Source organism: Leptodactylus fuscus, chromosome 4 (genome assembly GCF_031893055.1).
Source record: "Leptodactylus fuscus isolate aLepFus1 chromosome 4, aLepFus1.hap2, whole genome shotgun sequence".
Classification (NCBI taxonomy): domain Eukaryota; kingdom Metazoa; phylum Chordata; class Amphibia; order Anura; family Leptodactylidae; genus Leptodactylus; species Leptodactylus fuscus.
Window position 1 is genome coordinate 190112995 of NC_134268.1, and position 18978 is coordinate 190131972.

Here is an 18978-nt window from a genome sequence, read left to right on the forward strand (position 1 = left end):
CAGCCATTTCAGTTTGATATATCTAATAACTGATGGACACAGTAATATTTCAGGATTGAAATGAGGTTTATTGTACTAACAGAAAATGCGCAATATGCATTAAACCAAAATTTGACCGGTGCAAAAATATGGGCACCTCAACAGAAAAGTGACATTAATATTTAGTAGATCCTCCTTTTGCAAAGATAACAGCCTCTAGTCGCTTCCTGTAGCTTTTAATCAGTTCCTGGATCCTGGATAAAGGTATTTTGGACAAACAATTCAAGTTCAGTTAAGTTAGATGGTCGCCGAGCATGGACAGCCCGCTTCAAATCATCCCACAGATGTTCAATGATATTCAGGTCTGGGGACTGGGATGGCCATTCCAGAACATTGTAATTGTTCCTCTGCATGAATTCCTGAGGATTTGGAGCGGTGTTTTGGATCATTGTCTTGCTGAAATATCCATCCCCGGCGTAACTTCAACTTCGTCACTGATTCTTGAACATTATTCTCAAGAATCTGCTGATACTGAGTGGAATCCATGCGACCCTCAACTTTAACAAGATTCCCGGTGCCGGCATTGGCTACACAGCCCCAAAGCATGATGGAACCTCCACCAAATTTTACAGTGGGTAGCAAGTGTTTTTCTTGGAATGCTGTTTCTTTTTGGACGCCATGCATAACACCTTTTTTTATAACCAAACAACTCAATCTTTGTTTCCAAAATGAAGTTGGCTTCTCCAAATGTGCTTTTGCATACCTCAGGCAACTCTATTTGTGGCGTACGTGCAGAAACGGCTTCTTTCTCATCACTCTCCCTGACAGCTTCTCCTTGCGCTGTATTGTTACCGATGCACAGTGACACCATCTGCAGCAAGATGATGCTGCAGCTCTTTGGAGGTGGTCTGTGGATTGTCCTTCACTGTTCTCACCATTCTCCTACTCTGCCTTTCTGATATTTTTCTTGGCCTGCCACTTCTGGGCTTAACAAGAACTGTCCCTGTGGTCTTCCATTTCCTTACTATGTTCCTCACAGTGGAAACTGACAGGTTAAATCTCTGAGACAACTTTTTGTATCCTTCCCCTGAACAACTATGTTGAACAATCTTTGTTTTCAGATCATTTGAGAGCGGGCTGTCCATGTTCGGCGACCATCAAACTTAACTGAACTTGAATTGTTTTGTAGAAAGAAATGGTCCAAAATACCTTCATCCAGGATCCAGGAACTGATTAAAAGCTACAGGAAGCGACTAGAGGCTGTTATCTTTGCAAAAGGAGGATGTACTAAATATTAATGTCACTTTTCTGTTGAGGTGCCCATATTTTTGCACCGGTCAAATTTTGGTTTAATGCATATTGCGCATTTTCTGTTAGTACAATAAACCTCATTTCAATCCTGAAATATTACTGTGTCCATCAGTTATTAGATATATCAGACTGAAATGGCTGTTGCAAACACCAAAATATTTAGAACTAAAAATGATTAAGATTAATAGGGGTGCCCAAACTTTTTCATAGGACTGTATATAGCCAGCTACTCCCAGTCCTGCGTGGTAACCTTGGGGAGCTGTCTTCTGGCTGCAAGCCAAACATTTGTTTTCTTGCACCCATCCTGGATGCACGCACCATCTTATCATATAACATTATACCAGTTTCAAGCATAAGTAACTATATCTAGCATTAAACTTTTAATACATTTTTTTTCATACATTACATGATTATAACCTTCACACATCTAGGGTTAAAAATTTAATCTGGTTAGAATTAAAGGGTTAATATCCCAGGCAGATATAAATGGTTAAAATCCCCTGTGAACCAGAATTTAATGGTACAACTGGTGGCTAGGGTAGAGCTGATCTTGACTTTTCAGGATCGATTTTGATTTCCGATTTCCAATCATTTTTCATTCGAACCCGATCTCGATCCCAATTCCGATTCCAATGCAAGTCTATGGGATTTTTTTACTAATCGGAGATCGGATTTTAAAAACAATCCTATTCACTATACAGCATGGAATCTAACAATTGAACGCTCTAATTATTAGAATCCACGCTGTGTAGTGATTTTTTTTAATCACTAAGTAGCCAGAGGATTTTTTTTTATCCTCTGGCTACTTAGTCCCCCCTGGTGTCCACTTACCTGCAGAGATGGCTGGTCCGGTGCCCGGTTTTCTCGTTCTTCTTCGCCTCACTGCCCCCTGCCTCCCAGGTTAGGAGAGTGTGGGCAGGTACTGGGAGGGGAGATGTCACGTATCCCCGCCCTGTACCCGCCCACACTCTTATAAGCCACAAGCCCCACCTTCTTCCTACCTAACCTTTGAGGCGGGGGCAGCGAGGCGAAGAACAACGAGAACACCGGGCACCGGACCAACCATCTCTGCAGGTAAGTAGCTACTAGAGATGTTAGCTAGTCTCTCATTAGAATGAATGGACACAGCCGGCACGCAGGGGGTTAAAGCTGTGTGCCGGCTGCTTCCATTCATTCCTATGGAACCGCAGCGGAGCCTTCACACTGAGTATACGCTCCGCTCATTCTGAGCGGAGCGTATACTCAGTGCGAAGGCTAAAATTGTTAGCTTTTCCCACAATGCTTGGCCAGTAGCAAAGCATTGTGGGAAATAATCACGATCCCACCTAAAAAGATTGTGTTCGGAATTCTGATCGCGATCGTGAAATTTTCTCGATCGCCGATCGGAATCCGATCTTTTCCGAACACGATCGCTCAACCCTACTGGTGGCACTTCAGAAGGGGATCCTTGTCAGTCATTGGTTTTCTTTGTGTTACTATTAGTCTATATATATAGTATATCTTATAGGTATAGCAATAATACCTTTGAAATAGAGTTTTCACTGCCCTTGGTAGAATAGCCTGCTTTAAGGTAGAAGACGCGCATAACAAAACAAATTTTCATTGTCCTAAAGTCCTTGCAAATAACTAAAAGTAAGACGCAGGAAGTATGACAAATATGTCCGGAGGTTTCGCCTATTATAAGGAGACATGAATGTACAGACCCATCACACTGCATCAAAATATAAGCCACAAATCTTTCCCTACCTTTGTAAAATCTTTATGAGGTCTTTGACTACCCTGACAAACTATGCTGTCATTACAAAAAGCTGTACTAGGCTGCCGAATACTTATTCTCGGAGAACATGAAAAAGCCCCTGGGAATTTGTAAGAAACATTGCAAAACATGTTTATTTTTAAATTGCCCTAGGAACAAGTTTGTTTCGGTGTAAGTGATGTATAAAGTGTCGCTATCTCTGCGCACTATGGAAACAGACATATGGATAATGCAGCCAAGACTACAACAAAGTGTTATGGACCTAGTGGTAAACTTACTTTATATGGGAGAGAGTTTATATTATGTGTTGCCCATTTTTTAATCATTGACATGACGTGTACCTTAAATGGAAATCTATTTTGTCGTCTCTCCTAGATACTCATGTAAGTTCCGTCATCTCAACAAACTTTGTATCAATTAATAGTAAGGGAAATTGTAAGAAAGGTTGCAATGAAATCAGGGTGAAATTCTTCTTTCTGTTTCCTTTCTCCCTCTCCATCTGCTAAACTGCTGTAGACGGCCTGCAGATCACATGGCTTGTATCTATAGACGTCTATAGAGAGAGGGATGGAAGAAATGTGCAAAAAGTGCAAGAGAAGAAAGGAATAGATTAACGCTAGAGCTATCACAACCAAAGCACTTTATTCACATTAGTACATGTCAGTACTTCTCTATACATGTCCTGCATGGAACTGGTGCTATTTCTGTGTATGATAAAACCAGTTATTGAGCAGATTCCCATCTAGTATTATATGTAGTGTATCACACCTAATCTCTACTCACCAGCTCAGACAGGAATGTAAACTGCCGAAACAGCATGAAGAGGGGGAAACTGCTAAAAACAGCAGAAAATAAGTCATATTAACAGGTAACATACAGTCAATATCCCACGGTAATAGTTGGGATACAAGATAACCTTGTTTCCAGCTATTTAAGACTGCAGATGCCATGGCCATAGAGACTGTAGCTGTAGGGGGCTTCACGAGAACTGGGATCCTATATCCCCCATTTGAATGCTACGGTAGTTGAGCATGTTCTTGTCACTACATTAATCTCTAAGGGAATCCCAACAGTCTCTCTTTTTTGCAGCATACTCTTCCACCTACCTAAACCTCCTGCACCGTACCGTATATTAGTAGATAAGAGCTTGGGTGGATTTGGCTTCACCTCACTTCCTAAAAGAAGTTTAGAACCCCTTAAATAATGGAAATAATAATGATGGTACATAAAAGGAATAGGAGCGAGCTGCTTAGTTCACGGCTTCCTAGCTCTAGGTTTATATGGCCGTTCCATAAATCTGACTTTGAGTCCATCTAGTCGGTTAGTCAATGTCGGAATAGTCTTCTTACCAGGTTAATCTGCTACTTCTGAATCAACACTTTGTCCTATTGCTCTAAGCTAAACCTTCTGTGCCAAGATAACATAGATTTATGGAAACTTGAGACATATCAGTCTGTTAACCACCGCACGTAGGCAAGCCATCTATCTTCCCAGCCATGGGAACCATGATAGGCCAAAGGCTGGAGATTCATTTGACTACGTGAGATTTGATATCGGGAGAACGTCCAAAGAAGTTAATGACTTGTGTATATGTCAATATATAGACATGGCCCAATCCATCCACTCTATCAGATACAGAGGCAAGCAGGTAAAACACAGATAAGAGAGGCCACGGGAACTTCCATTGTACATTATGGAAACCCCCTCTAATTTGTTATACAACCACCATGGACAATTTGGTAGAAGTCGAGTTTTGGACGTGGAAGCTTCCGAGGATCAGACAACACAGTGAATTTTATACTCTTTAACTCTCGGACAAGACAGTCTCATAAAAAATCTCTGACAGGTCTAATGCAGTAAAAGGCAGCTTCCCTCAGGCACTAACCTTTAAATGGATTGTTAGCGGGTCAGCATAAAATGCTCGGCTTGTAAATGTGCTTTCTTGAAACAAATTAAAGCTCCTCTTAGCTGAAGGATCCTTACAATATTACTAAGCAAATCATTAGGCGGACTCCTCTCGTCCCAAGAAGTGTTTCCAATAATGGATTAATTTATCCCCTGTCGCTGTACATATAATACAAAGATGCGAATTACCCAACTTCTTCATCAATTCATGTTGGCAAAGTATCCATAGGGAGAGAAGATCCAAAGTCATAAAATCAGAATCAACCTACATATCTATATATGTCTTTTTGCATATCATTTTATGGTGGGGGGTTAATTGTTCATTAGGATATGTTCACACAGAGGAATATGGTTAGGCAGAAAAAAATCTTGAGTAGAAGATGATGAAAACACCTCGCGTTTCGAGGTGTTCTACCTCTTAGTCATAGCGTGAAACGTGTCAGTGGTTTTTAATCACCATATATGATTTTTCCTACTTTCACTTTTTTGTGTTTTTTGTATCTTTGTAACTATATCTTAAAATGAAGAATTAAAAGTAAAATTTTAAAGGAGCTTCGGTGGAATGCGGACCTTCCTTGTCATCATCTTCTACTCAAGAGTTAGGGGGAGTTCACACGGAGTAACGTGCCGCGTGATCTGGCACGTATACGGCGTGTGAGACTTTGAGCGTCGTATACGCTCCCATTGATTTCAATGGGAGCTAGGATCGTATACGCGGCATTATTCTGCGGCCGTGATTTTGCGGCTGCAAAATCAAGGCCACAAAATAACGCCGCGTATACGATCATAGCTCCCATATGCATGCCAGATCACGCGGCACGTTACTCCGTGTGAACTTACCCTAACACCTCAGAAGTCCAGAGGAAACAGGGTTGTGCACCCCCAGGACTCCTATGTGATACATACTGTGAGCCGCAGTCTATATATACTTTTTAGAAAAAAAATCTCCTTCAGGAATTTTAAGCAGATTTTAGAAGTGGATTTGATGCACAATCCACCACAAATTTTGCCTAGCAGTAAAAATAAGTATCCTGCTTGTTCTTCAGGTGAATTCCAACGGAGAACTCCCATTGAAATGAATGGGAGACAGAAAATACAACTTTTCCGTCAGTGCAAAATTGGACACAGAATTTGAATCAGAATCTATCAAAATCTGCTCATGGAATAAAGGCAAAATGGACAAAATACAGTGGCAGTCTTCTCCAAAATAAGCTTCAAATTCTGCATCAAAATCTGCTTCAAATACAGCGTCAAACTCCTCAAGCAGAAGAAATCTGCTTCAAATTCCAGAAGCAGAAATTTCCTACTTGACAAATTCAACATAAAAATTCTTACGTGTGAACTACCCCTTGACTTTTGTTTTTATTAAAAGAAAACACACCAAAGCCGCTCCAAAAAAAAAAAAACAGCTCCACATTCCTCTATCACAAGATGAGAGCCATGGGCATTAAATAACAAATGCAGACGAAGCACTTGGTGTCACTCTGCATTCATCCCAATCTAAAAATTTTACTTTTTGATGGAAAAAAAAGTAGTTCCTGCAGGACTTTTTCTTTGATTACAAAAGCAAACAAACACGATGAAAGATATCGTCCGTCAAATTGTTTACATTAGAGTCAATGGGAATAGTCCCAGACAGAGGGGGCTCCTTCTGTGTCCATTTCTCTGCTACTGTTAATGTCCGTTGCTGTCATCCTATGATGGATGACAGCAACGGACATTAATAATGGTAGTGTGAACGTAGCCTTAAAGGGTTTTATCTGCTAAAATGTATGTAGGCATTACTGAGATATACCATCACTTCCTAACTCACTAAATGAATATATTGTAGGGGTAGTTAAAGGGGTTTTCACAGACAGCACAATCAATATGACAGAGAATAATGGCATTGTAAGGGAGCCTTCACGGGATGTAACGCTGCACTCATTCTGATAGTAAAAACACGTTCAGAATGAGCGTGTAAAAAGCAGCTCCCATTGACTTGAATGGGAGCCGGCATGCGTGTGCTCTCCATTGAAATCAATGGGAGGTTTTTTTTTTCCCTATGCTTTCAGTGTATTACGCGCGTATCCCATTGAAAGCATAGGGAAAAAAGCCTCCCATTGATTTCAATAGGGAGCGCACGTATGCCGGCTCCCATTCAAGTCAATGGGAGCTGCTTTTTAAAAACGTGTTTTTACGATCAGAATGAGCGCAGCGTTACATCGTGTGAAGGCTCCCTAACACTTGTTTTTTATCACATGGCTATTGTAGAACCCTTGAATTCCAATGGTTCTTTTCACATGGCACTATCTATGTCCGTTTTGACAAACAAAGATAGGGCATGTCAGTTTTTGTGATGGCTTTAAAAACTGGACCATCAACTAAACGGACCTGTGAATAGACACAATGAATTCAATGAGCTCTGAAAACAGATGTGTGATGGACGTTGCAAAAACGGTCATCAAATGTCCATTTTTCCCTGCGTGTGAATAAGCCTTTACTCAGGATCGATACAAGATGTCCTTACGAAGTAGCTCAACATTCTACGTCAAATAATTCTACAAGGAGATTAGAAAGTGGTTCTCAAGGGTGAACGTACGCTTAACACAAAAGAGACTGAAGAAGAAGAATTGTGTAATATTCTGTTATTTTACTATGTATAAGATGACTCATCCTCTAGAAAATAACAAAGTGAATACAAAAGAACATCTCAGACACAGACACAATACAAAAGACATGGCTGCTCCAAGGAGCCTCCGGCCATGGCAGGTCAGCCGCATTGCTCTATTTATGGGCTTTATACAATTCCCTAACATGATGTAAGAGCGTCTGATTTATTCTGCACATTCTCATAGATTAGCCGGAATAAATCCTATTATCTGACCACTAAGATTTCTTTCTCTTCTTTATTTCCAGATTTTTATATTCGAAAATAACATCTTCTATAAAATGAATGCCGACAGCCGCCCCATTCGCTTGGTCTCCACTGGGAAAGAAGGAGTCATTTTTAACGGGCTGAGTGACTGGCTTTATGAAGGTAGGACGAATTGCGTTGGAAAAATAGAGCCGTATGAATGATAGCTGACATTTTACTGTAATAAAACCATACATTAGGGCTCCATACAACAACATTAAAGTCCTTCGGCCCTTCAGATGCCAATATCGCTCCCATATGAAATGTGGCAAAGGGCATTGATAGCATTTTTGTGACAGATCATTGTGTCTTGTTTCTTAAATTGCATCTGCAGTCAGCTTTCCGAGAGGTATGCATCACTTTCTCTGCCTTGAACATAAATAGCCCTTGTATTTTTGATGTATAGGGTGATGTATCAAGTCTAGCAAATGTGCATTTTGCTGTAAAATTGACATGAAGTGCAGTTTGTCTCCTGGCACCAGTAGATCAAGCTACAACATTTGCTTGCAGTTTTTCCTTTGTAAACTATAATTTTATACAAGCAAAATGGAAAGGGTTAGTAAAACGGTCTGTATATCACCAAGCGAACGCCTGTTATTGGGCCATTTACCTTTTAAAGATGGAATTCTATAAAACTATGGAGAAGACAGAAAAATGTGAGAAATATTAAAGTATCGAAAATCATACCAGGTCCATATGTTCCCCTACATTGCATATGCCAGAGTTGTACATTGGCACACGGAGAACCACAAAGTCACTCCACCAGGTTATATATGGTGGTATATGTGTAAAACTGTCATGTATACATGGTATGGAAACCTACTAAGGTACAGTAAGGACATATATACCGGCAATATTACAGTTCTGTACAAACAAAGCCATAATACGGCCATGTGCGTGGGACCTTACACCATCAGCCATAACATCAAAGCATTGGATATCATTACTACGGCATTTGTCAAGAGTTCGGATATATTAGGCAGCGAGTGTACAATCAGTTCTTGAAGTTGATGTTGGAAGCAGAAAATATGGATGTAAGGATCTAAGCTACTTTGACAACAACCACATTTTGATGGCTCGGAGCTTAGTGCCTACCAAATGTGGTCCAAGGAAGGAGAACCGACCAACTATAAGGTTAAGGGGTGCCAAAGGATCATTGATTTTTGTCTGATCTATGGGGCTTCGAACTCATAACTTATAGCACTTCAAGAATCTAGTATTTTAGAATGGAATATTGATCCAGGGATTTATTCCGATTGCCATATTTGGAGTTGGGACAGAATTATTTCCCCTGACATGGGTAATTGGTGTCTGCCTCATCGAGTTTTTTGGATCAACATGGTAGCTTTAAAGGGTTGGTCGTTGCTACTTTGACAATGACCAAATTTTGATAGCTAAATGACTGGCTCAGACCATTTCCAAATGGCAGGTCATGGCAGTTAGTGCCTACCAAATGTGGTCCAAAGAAGGACAACCAACTAACTACAAGGTCACAGGTGTCTAAGGATCATTGATTTTTGTTCAATCTATTGAGCTCTCAATTCACAGCTTACTGTATAGCACTTCAAGGATCTAGAGCACTAGTATTTTGGAATGGAATATTGCTCTAGGGATTAATTGTAATTAGCATATTTGGAGTTGGGACAGAATTGTTTTCCCTCACAGGGCAATTGGCGTCTGCCTCATGGAGTTTTTTGGATCAACATGGTAGCTTTAAAGGGTTGGCCACTTTCAGACCAATATTGAGAGACAAATGTTATTGTTTGTATAAAAAAAAAAATCTATTATACTTTCTGTATCAATTCCTCATGGTTTTCCAGATCTCTGCTTGCTGTCATTCACTCTGTTACTTCTAGGAGATAAAAGTTTGGTCATGGTCATGTGATGGACACAGATTATGTGATGTGCTGAGACTGTAACAAGCTGTGCACCTGTGTGTTCATCACATGATCATGGACTGTATATCACATGACCATGGTCAGAATTTATCTGCTAGAAGTAATAGAATGAATGACAGCAAGCAGAGATCTAGGAACCTGAGGAATTGATACAGAAAGTATATTAGAAAATTGTACAACTTTTTATTATACAAACAGTAACATTTGCCCCTCCATTTTTGTCTGAAACCCTTTTAAAGATTGGACTTGACAAACTTATATCTTCATCTAACCTTATCAACTATGTTAGTATCTTCGGTCCTCAACTGAAAAGAGTCAGCAATGAGAGTTCTGACTCTAGAACAGCATGTTTTTTTTCACGTTTTTGGATGCGTTTTTTTCAGCCCATTCACTTTACAGGAGGGGAAAACAGCCTGTTTTTTTTTTTTTTAAACCTGTTTTTACAAAAAAAAAAAGCTCAAAAAAAAGCTTGGCAAGATCCAAAAAAAGCACGTGCCCTGAGGCCTAGGAGTGAGGCCTCAGCGAACCAGACCATAACTTCATTACGTATTATATCTTTTCTACTCTTTTATTCCCATTTTATTTTCTGTATTGTATTGTACTTTTACCTGTATTTGCTTGACATTCACTGATATGTATTTCTGAATATGTTAGTGGCTAGTACCGACCCATTTGGGATAATAAATATATAAAATTTATAAAACTGGTTTCATATATTATCCTATGAACTCAGACACTCACGGGGTGTGAGTGGAAGGTAAGAAAGGTGATCGCATGTGTGCCAAGTGGCTTGGTAAGGCGAGATCCTTGACATTTGCAAATTGCTATGGAATATGTTGGCCCTATATCAATAAAGTTTATTATTATTATTATTATTATTAATTGGTCAGAGTAATTTTACGGCACGAGGCAGAACTATACAATATAAGACAGATGGTTTTACTGTTATAGCTGATTGCTGTATTTTTCGATATAGACAGAGAGTTAGTATAGTAATACATCTTAAAGGGGTATTCCCACGTCGCATACTCACCAGTCTTCGTTGCTGTAAAATCTTCTGTCTTCCTGCTTTGTTGCATCATTGGTGGGCGGAGTTACATATGCAAAGCAGCGGCGAGATGCCGCTGGCCCTGCGTGCACGCTCATAGATGGTGAGACCAGTCTAGCCTTCACAATGCGAATACAGACCCGGCATCCGCTGTAATAGAGAGGCGGATGCCGGGGAGTGTAGACGCCGGCACAGGTGCCTGCAACATCGCTATGCTCCTGCCCTGCATGAAGCCAGCAGCGGCAGGAGCGATGCTGTTATTCCTCTCCTCCGCCCCCCCAGAATAGCAGCATCACGCCTGCCGCTGCTGTCTTCATGCAGGGCAGAAGCATAGCGATGTTGCTGGCGTCTGTGCCGGCGTCTAACCCTCCCTGGCATCTGTCTCTCTATTACAGTGGATGCCGGGTCTGTATTGGCGGCCCCTTCCCCCCAAAGGGTAAACTACCCCCCCCTCCAGGCTTGCTCCCATGCACTTAGCCCCTCCTCCCTCCCCCCTCAGAGCAGGCTGATACATCACTTGACTTATGACCAGATAAGTCAAGGGATGTGTCAAAAAAAATGAATAAAGTAAGATAGTGGACAAACAAAGCAGTTTTGCTGAAGCAGTGTATTTAGGAAAAGTCTTACATTCACATTATCAAGCAGTATAGATAGGATCCTTGTGACGGGACAACCCCTTTAAAGTTATGTGTAAATATACTCTAACACTAGAAATTCTGAATGATCCAGAGACTAAACCAACCCAGATCTTCCAACCAGAGTACCACTTAAGGTAGACTTATGAGAAGGGGATGTAGCTAGTCCCACCTAAAGCCAAAATCTTTTTGTATCTTGATTTTCCATTGAATCCTATATCAGAATCCAAGGTCCAGTTTCTATTAGTTTTATGGGATGGTTATATTTTGATGGAGACTACTATTATACATATCCCAGAATAACCCGTGCATGATGCAGACGCTGGAAGATCAGTTCTTCAGTGAATGATAACTAATGTCACAGTGTGACGTTAGAAAAGAGCCAGATGCTACTGGGTCCCTGGGGTTTTGCTTTACTGATTGTCATTTCCATCCTGTTTTCTTCTTCATAAAACAGCATGACAGGATATTAAACACAACAGCAACGTGACGGCAGAAATTGGCGAGCTGTCTCTAAGGTTACTTAACCTTTCCTGGACCCTTAGCCGATTCCAATCATAGCTACCTGCAGAACTTAAACAACAGGAGGTTTTTCTGTTTAAAGGGGAATTTCATTTTCGGACACAAGGGTTAATTTAGGCTCCTGGGAGGGGTCACACGGTGGCTCAGTGGTTAGCATTTTAGCCTTGCAGCTCTGGAGTCCTGGTGTTCAAATCCCGCCAAGGGCAGAAAACCATCTGCAAGGAGTTTGTATGTTCTCCCCGTGTTTGCATGGATTTCTATCCCATATTCCAAATACATACTGATAGGGGGAAAAAATGTACATTGTGAGCTCTATGTGGGGCGCACAATCTACATTAAAAGTAAAAAAAAATAAAAAATCTAGGCTGCTGGGAACGCAGATTATTTACAGTGTTACATTGGCATACTGTGTATAGGGCACCATCCTCCTCAGATACACTTCTCCAAGCTTCTCCTTATGCATTGAGATTTGATAGTGTTCAGATTGGTCATTCAGGCTTGTCATACTATTAACCCCTTATTGCCCAAAGGGAAATTCTACATTAATAGAATTGATGGCATGACATCTGCGTTGAGCGCCAGTGTTACTGTCATTGTCTGTGAACAGTGGCGGATCCAGGGTTTGCGGGGCCCTGGGCAATTGACATTGGCGGGGCCCTACGCGCAGCGCGCCGCAGTAAATTAGGCCCCGCCCACTTTTATGTTGACTCCGCCCATTCTCATTCATTTTTCATGTGATTCCACACAGTATAATCCTCCTACAGTCACCCGTAAATTATATGTCCCCCCTCCATCTCTCCCCATTTTCATATACACCCTTCATCTACCCCTAGTTTCATGTCCCCCCTCTATCTCTGTCCCCAGTTTCATGCCATTCTCCCCCTTTATCTGCCCACAGTTTCATGTCCCCCCCCGTCTCTGCCCCAGTGTCATGCCGTTCTCCCCCGTCTCTGCCCCAGTGTCATGCCATTCTCCCCCCCTTCATCTGCCCCAGTGTCATGCCATCCCCCCCTTCATCTGCCCCAGTGTCATGCCATTCTCCCCTTCATCTGCCTCAGTGTCATGCCGTTCTCCCCCCTTCATTTGCCCCAGTGTCATGCCGTTCTCTCCCCCTTCATTTGCCCCAGTGTCATGTCGTTCTCGCCCCTTCATCTGCCCCAGTGTCATGCTATTCTCCCCTCTTCATCTGCCTCAGTGTCATGCCGTTCTCCCCCCCCTTCATTTGCCTCAGTGTCATGCCGTTCTCCCCCCCCTTCATTTGCCACAGTGTCATGCCGTTCTCTCTCCCCTTCATTTGCCACAGTGTCATGCCGTTCTCCCCCCCTTCATCTGCCCCAGTGTCATGCCGTTCTCCCCCTCCATCTGCCCCAGTGTCATGCCGTTCTCCCCCCTCCATCTGCCCCAGTGTCATGCTGTCCCCCCCTCCATCTGCCCCAGTGTCATGCTGTTCTCCCCCCTCCATCTGCCCCAGTGTCATGCTGTCCCCCCCTCCATCTGCCCCAGTGTAATGCCGTTCTCCCCCCCTCCATCTGCCCCAGTGTCATGCTGTTCTCCCCCCTCCATCTGCCCCAGTGTCATGCTGTCCCTCCCCTCCATCTGCCCCAGTGTCATGCCGTTCTCCCCCCCTCCATCTGCCCCAGTGTCATGCCATTCTCCCCCCTCCATCTGCCCCAGTGTCATGCCGTTCTCCCCCCCTCCATCTGCCCCAGTGTCATGCCGTTCTCCCCCCCTCCATCTGCCCCAGTGTCATGCCGTTCTCCCCCCTCCATCTGCCCCAGTGTCATGCTGTTCTCCCCCCCTCCATCTGCCCCAGTGTCATGCCATTCTCCCCCCTCCATCTGCCCCAGTGTCATGCCGTTCTCCCCCCCTCCATCTGCCCCAGTGTCATGCTGTTCTCCCCCCCTCCATCTGCCCCAGTGTCATGCCGTTCTCCCCCCCTCCATCTGCCCCAGTGTCATGCTGTTCTCTCCCCCTCCATCTGCCTCAGTGTCATGCTGTTCCCCCCTCCCCTTCATTTGCCCCCCAGTTTCTTTGGGCCCCCTCCATCTTTGTCCCCAGTTTCATGCCGTTCTCTCCCCACCCCCTTCATCTTCCCCAGTGTCATGCCATCCCCCCCCCTCCCCTTCATTTGCTCCCCGGTTTCATGGGCCCCCTTCATTATGTTCCACCTTAATATTTAACACAAAACAAACACTTACACTCATCTTCTATCACTCACCTTCCATCGTTCCCCCGACGCTCCTCTCTCCAGTCACATACGCGATGCAGGAGCTGTGACCTCAGCTCCTGCTTAGCTCCGGCCCGGCTTGCGTGTGTAAGCGTGATGTGATGGCGTCATCGCGCCTACACATGCAAGCTGGGCCGGAGCTTTAAAGCAGGAGCTGAGCTCACAGCTGCTGCTTTAATCGCGTATGTATTCAGCTCATCGGCGGACGGACGCCGATGAGCTGAAATCGTGACAGGCAAGTGCCGGGGGGCCCCCAGAGGCTCTGTGGGCCCCGGCACTTGCCCGACTATGCCGAGGCTGACCGGGACCATTTTATTAGGGCTCGCCCGTCCCTGGATCCGCCCCTGTCTATGAATGTCCCATATTGTAATACAGATGTCTCTCCATTTTATGTTAATATTTGTAAAGGAAACATACGCTTATTTCTTAAAGGGATCCTATCATTAGAATCCCTTTTTTTCTAACTAACACGTAAGAATAGCCTTAAGAAAGGCTATTCTTATCCAACCTTTAGATGTTTTCTTCGTGCCGCCGTTTGGTAGATATTCCGTTTTCCATCTTTATGCAAATGAGTTCTCTCACAGCACTGGGGCGGGTCTCTGTGCTTAAACAGCACTGGGGGTGTCCCCAATGCTGCCAGAGAACTATCCAGCGTCGCCTCTATCTTCTTCAGGAACCGCAAAACGGAATTTTTACTGAACGGTAGTGCGGAGAAGACATCTAAAGGTAGGAGACGAATAGTCTTTCTTAAGGCTATTCCTACGTGTTAGTTAGAAAAAAGGGATTCTAATGATCAGATCCCTTTAAGGTAAGGATAAGCTGTGCTGTGGTGACAGGCAGCCTTCCTATTACAGAGATGAAGCGGGTGCAACATGTATGTGTATTCCAACCAGTGGCGTAACAAGTAACCATAGGTTCCCAAAACTTGTAATGGGGTCTCACTCTATCATGACCGCCTTAAAGGGCACTTGAATTTTCATGAAAAGTTGATATATCTGCAGGGTGTGGGCAATCGTTAAAGTGATCATTATATAAAAGAGCCAGGGACACTGAACTGCAAAAACAGGTCCTGATCTCGAGAGCGGAGGTCCCGATTCTCGTAATATTTCTGCATGTGCACTTATACTCCACTCACAGTCCATGATGGAGATAACAGATATCTTGTGCAATCCCATAGACTGGATGGCTACCAGTTTTCTATTCCGGAGTGCCCCTTTAATTTAGCCGAGGATTGTGTTTTTAATATCAGAATATTGACTCTCAAATATTGCAATCTTAACCTCGGTAAATATTCCTGTTCTGTAAGGTAAGAACATGGACATATGAAATAGAGCTTCCATTCAATTCAATTATTTTAGAGGTTTTTAATAGTAAAAATATACTTTGTTAAAAGTTGTATCCATCGATTTGTCAATATTTTAATAGATAGCATAAATATAAATAAAGATAGATAGATAGATAGATAGATACAGTCCTATGAAAAAGTTTGGGCACCCCTATTAATCTTAATTATTTTTAGTTCTAAACTAAAGTTTAGTTTGCAACAGCCATTTCAGTTTGATATATCTAATAACTGATGGACACAGTAATATTTCAGGATTGAAATGAGGTTTATTGTACTAACAGAAAATGTGCAATATGCATTAAACCAAAATTTGACCGATGCAAAAGTATGGGCACCTCAACAGAAAAGTGACATTAATATTTAGTAGCTCCTCCTTTTGTAAAGATAACAGCCTCTAGTCGCTTCCTGTAGCTTTTAATCAGTTCCTGGATCCTGGATGAAGGGATTTTGGAACATTCCTCTTTACAAAACAATTCAAGTTCAGTTACGTTTGATGGTCGCCGAGCATGGACAGCCCGCTCTCAAATGATCTGAAAACAAAGATTGTTCAACATAGTTGTTCAGGGGAAGGATACAAAACGTTGTCTCAGAGATTTAACCTGTCAGTTTCCACTGTGAGGAACATAGTAAGGAAATGGAAGACCACAGGCACAGTTCTTGTTAAGCCCAGAAGTGGCAGGCCAAGAAAAATATCAGAAAGGCAGAGAAGAAGAATGGTGAGAACAGTCAAGGACAATCCACAGACCACCTCCAAAGAGTTGCAGCATCATCTTGCTGCAGATGGTGTCACTGTGCATCGGTAACAATACAGCGCACTTTGCCCAAGGAGAAGCTGTATGGGAGAGTGATGAGAAAGAAGCCGTTTCTGCACGTACGCCACAAATAGAGTTGCCTGAGGTATGCAAAAGCACATTTGGACAAGCCAGCTTCATTTTGGAAGAAGGTCCTGTGGACTGATGAAACAAAGATTGAGTTGTTTGGTCATACAAAAAGGCGTTATGCATGGCGTCCAAAAAAATCAGCATTCCAAGAAAAACACTTGCTACCCACTGTAAAATTTGGTGGAGGTTCCATCATGCTTTGGGGCTGTGTGGCCAATGCTGGCACCGGGAATCTTGTTAAAGTTGAGAGTCACATGGATTCCACTCAGTATCAGCAGATTCTTGAGAATAATGTTCAAGAATCGGTGACGAAGTTGAAGTTACACTGGGGATGGATGTTTCAGCAAGACAATGATCCAAAACACCGCTCCAAATCGACTCAGGCATTCATGCAGAGGAACAATTACAATGTTCTGGAATGGCCATCCCAGTCCCCAGACCTGAATATCATTGAACATCTGTGGGATGATTTGAAGCGGGCTGTCCATGCTCGGCGACCATCAAACTTAACTGAACTTGAATTGTTTTGTAAAGAGGAATGGTCCAAAGTACCTTCATCCAGGATCCAGGAACTGAATAAAAGCTACAGGAAGCGACTAGAGGCAAAAGGAGGATGTACTAAATATTAATGTCACTTTTCTGTTGAGGTGCCCATACTTTTGCACCAGTCAAATTTCGGTTTAATGCATATTGCAAATTTTCTGTTAGTACAATAAACCTCATTTCAATCCTGAAATATTACTGTGTCCATCAGTTATTAGATATATCAAACTGAAATGGCTGTTGCAAACACCAAAATATTTAGAACTAAAAATGATTAAGATTAATAGAGGTGCCCAAACTTTTTCATAGGACTGTAGCTATATGTATTAGAATAGTATACCTACTGATTTTTTTCTTGTATAAGCTGCAAAGCAAAAATAGGAGTAAATGTCTCCCGATTCATTTTCTGCCCAGGCCATGCACAAAACTTGACAAGCCAAAGCAAAAACAGAAAAACTTGAATGTTGTCTTGCTACTGCCACCATGTGGATGAAATGGCGTATTGCATGCATTTTAGTATTTTTTTTACCGTCTCTCATGAATTGAAAATTTCAAATATTAAATACTGCAACATCCATTATTCAACACACAGACTTGTCGCAATGGCAAGCCGTATAGGCTGATTCCTATAGAACTTTTGCCAAGATGGACCTATTTTTTTTCCTGTTTTGTCACCAAGGTAACATCTTTTATGCCCCATTCGCTTCCTTTGATGCTAATAGTAACATAACACTTGCCGAAATCGCTTTATTCAAGTCCAAACATACAGATAATAAAGCGCGCATATAAGAGTGACCGGCTTTGATCATGTGAAGAGCGACGCGGGGGGATCGATGTCTGGAAACATTCATACAGATGTGTTCATGAAACACTGTAGTATTGCTATGTAGTTAACTATATGTGTACCATACTCTATGATGTTTATATATAGGTCCGGTATCATATGATTTGCACAATGTACAGCTCATATAGTATTCTACAAGGATGCATTCACACTGGTCCATTGTGTTCTCCCAGCAGAAATGACTGATTGTAGATGACGCTTTTGCTATGACATATTGCAGTGCATGCTGCTATTAACCAGAGAGGTGACAAGTGTCTAACGTAAGGGTGTACCCAAAATCTGGAGCGATAACTGGCAGAGAATGTATCCGGGCATCATCAGTGTGATTATGAGACTCATCGAGATGTAGATTGAAGCCACAGCTGAATAATAATGTCATCATTTTCATTTAGATTATACCCAGAAAGTAGATTAGTTTCATGTCATGGTCAAAAGCCAATATTACAGACTTAACCATTCTGAATACCGAGGAGATGATAAGATGGTATAATCTTAGGGGATCGTCTTACAATACCATTAGAGTTGTTAGATGTATTCTGAAAAATTCAAGGAGTGTAGAACAAAGTTTGTTTCACAAAACATCTGCAACTTAAAATCTATAGAAATGTTACATGGAATTAGCCAGACGGACATATCAACAGGGATGGGTGAAGCGACTTGTGCCAAGCCGGGTTCAGCCTGAGTATTCCAATTGTTCATCTGAGGCTGGGTTCACATGGGGATTTTTGGACCAGATTTTGATGCGGAGGCCGCCTCAGAATACGGTTCAAAAAAGCGGCTAGCCACGACTGGATGACAATGCCGCGCACCAGCATCCAGTTGCGGCATTCTGCTCTGGATTAGGCCCAAATGAATGGGCCTAATCGGGAGGGAGGTGTCACGCTGCGGACTCTGTGGTGGATTCCGCCGCGGAATCTGCAGCAAGAAAGGGCAGGTCGCTTCTTTTTTCCGCAAGCAGCACTAAACCACTAGTGGAAAAAAGAAGTGAACGGCTCCCATTGAAGTCAATGGGAGGCTTTTTTGGACCAGATTCTGAGGCGGCCTCTGCGTCAAAATCCAGTCCAAAAATCCCCGTGTGAACCCAGCCTTAGGTGAACTAGAATGGCAACTTAAGAGACCCCAGAGTATGATAGGTGGAGGCCCAGAGAAGGTAAAAAAAAAGACTATCCCGTAAACTGCTATAACTGC

General features: G+C 42.6%; 1 protein-coding gene across 4 annotated transcripts in view; it reads left to right on the plus strand.

Moving 5' to 3' along the window:
• DPP6 (dipeptidyl peptidase like 6) overlaps positions 1 to 18978 on the plus strand; it is a 1283113-nt gene that overhangs the window by 1178352 nt on the left and 85783 nt on the right. For all 4 annotated transcript variants that reach the window (XM_075271529.1, XM_075271531.1, XM_075271527.1 and 1 more), the window contains exon 8: positions 7850 to 7970. In XM_075271529.1, coding sequence (XP_075127630.1) covers positions 7850 to 7970 — 121 coding nt within the window. The remainder of the gene's footprint in view (positions 1 to 7849; positions 7971 to 18978) is intronic.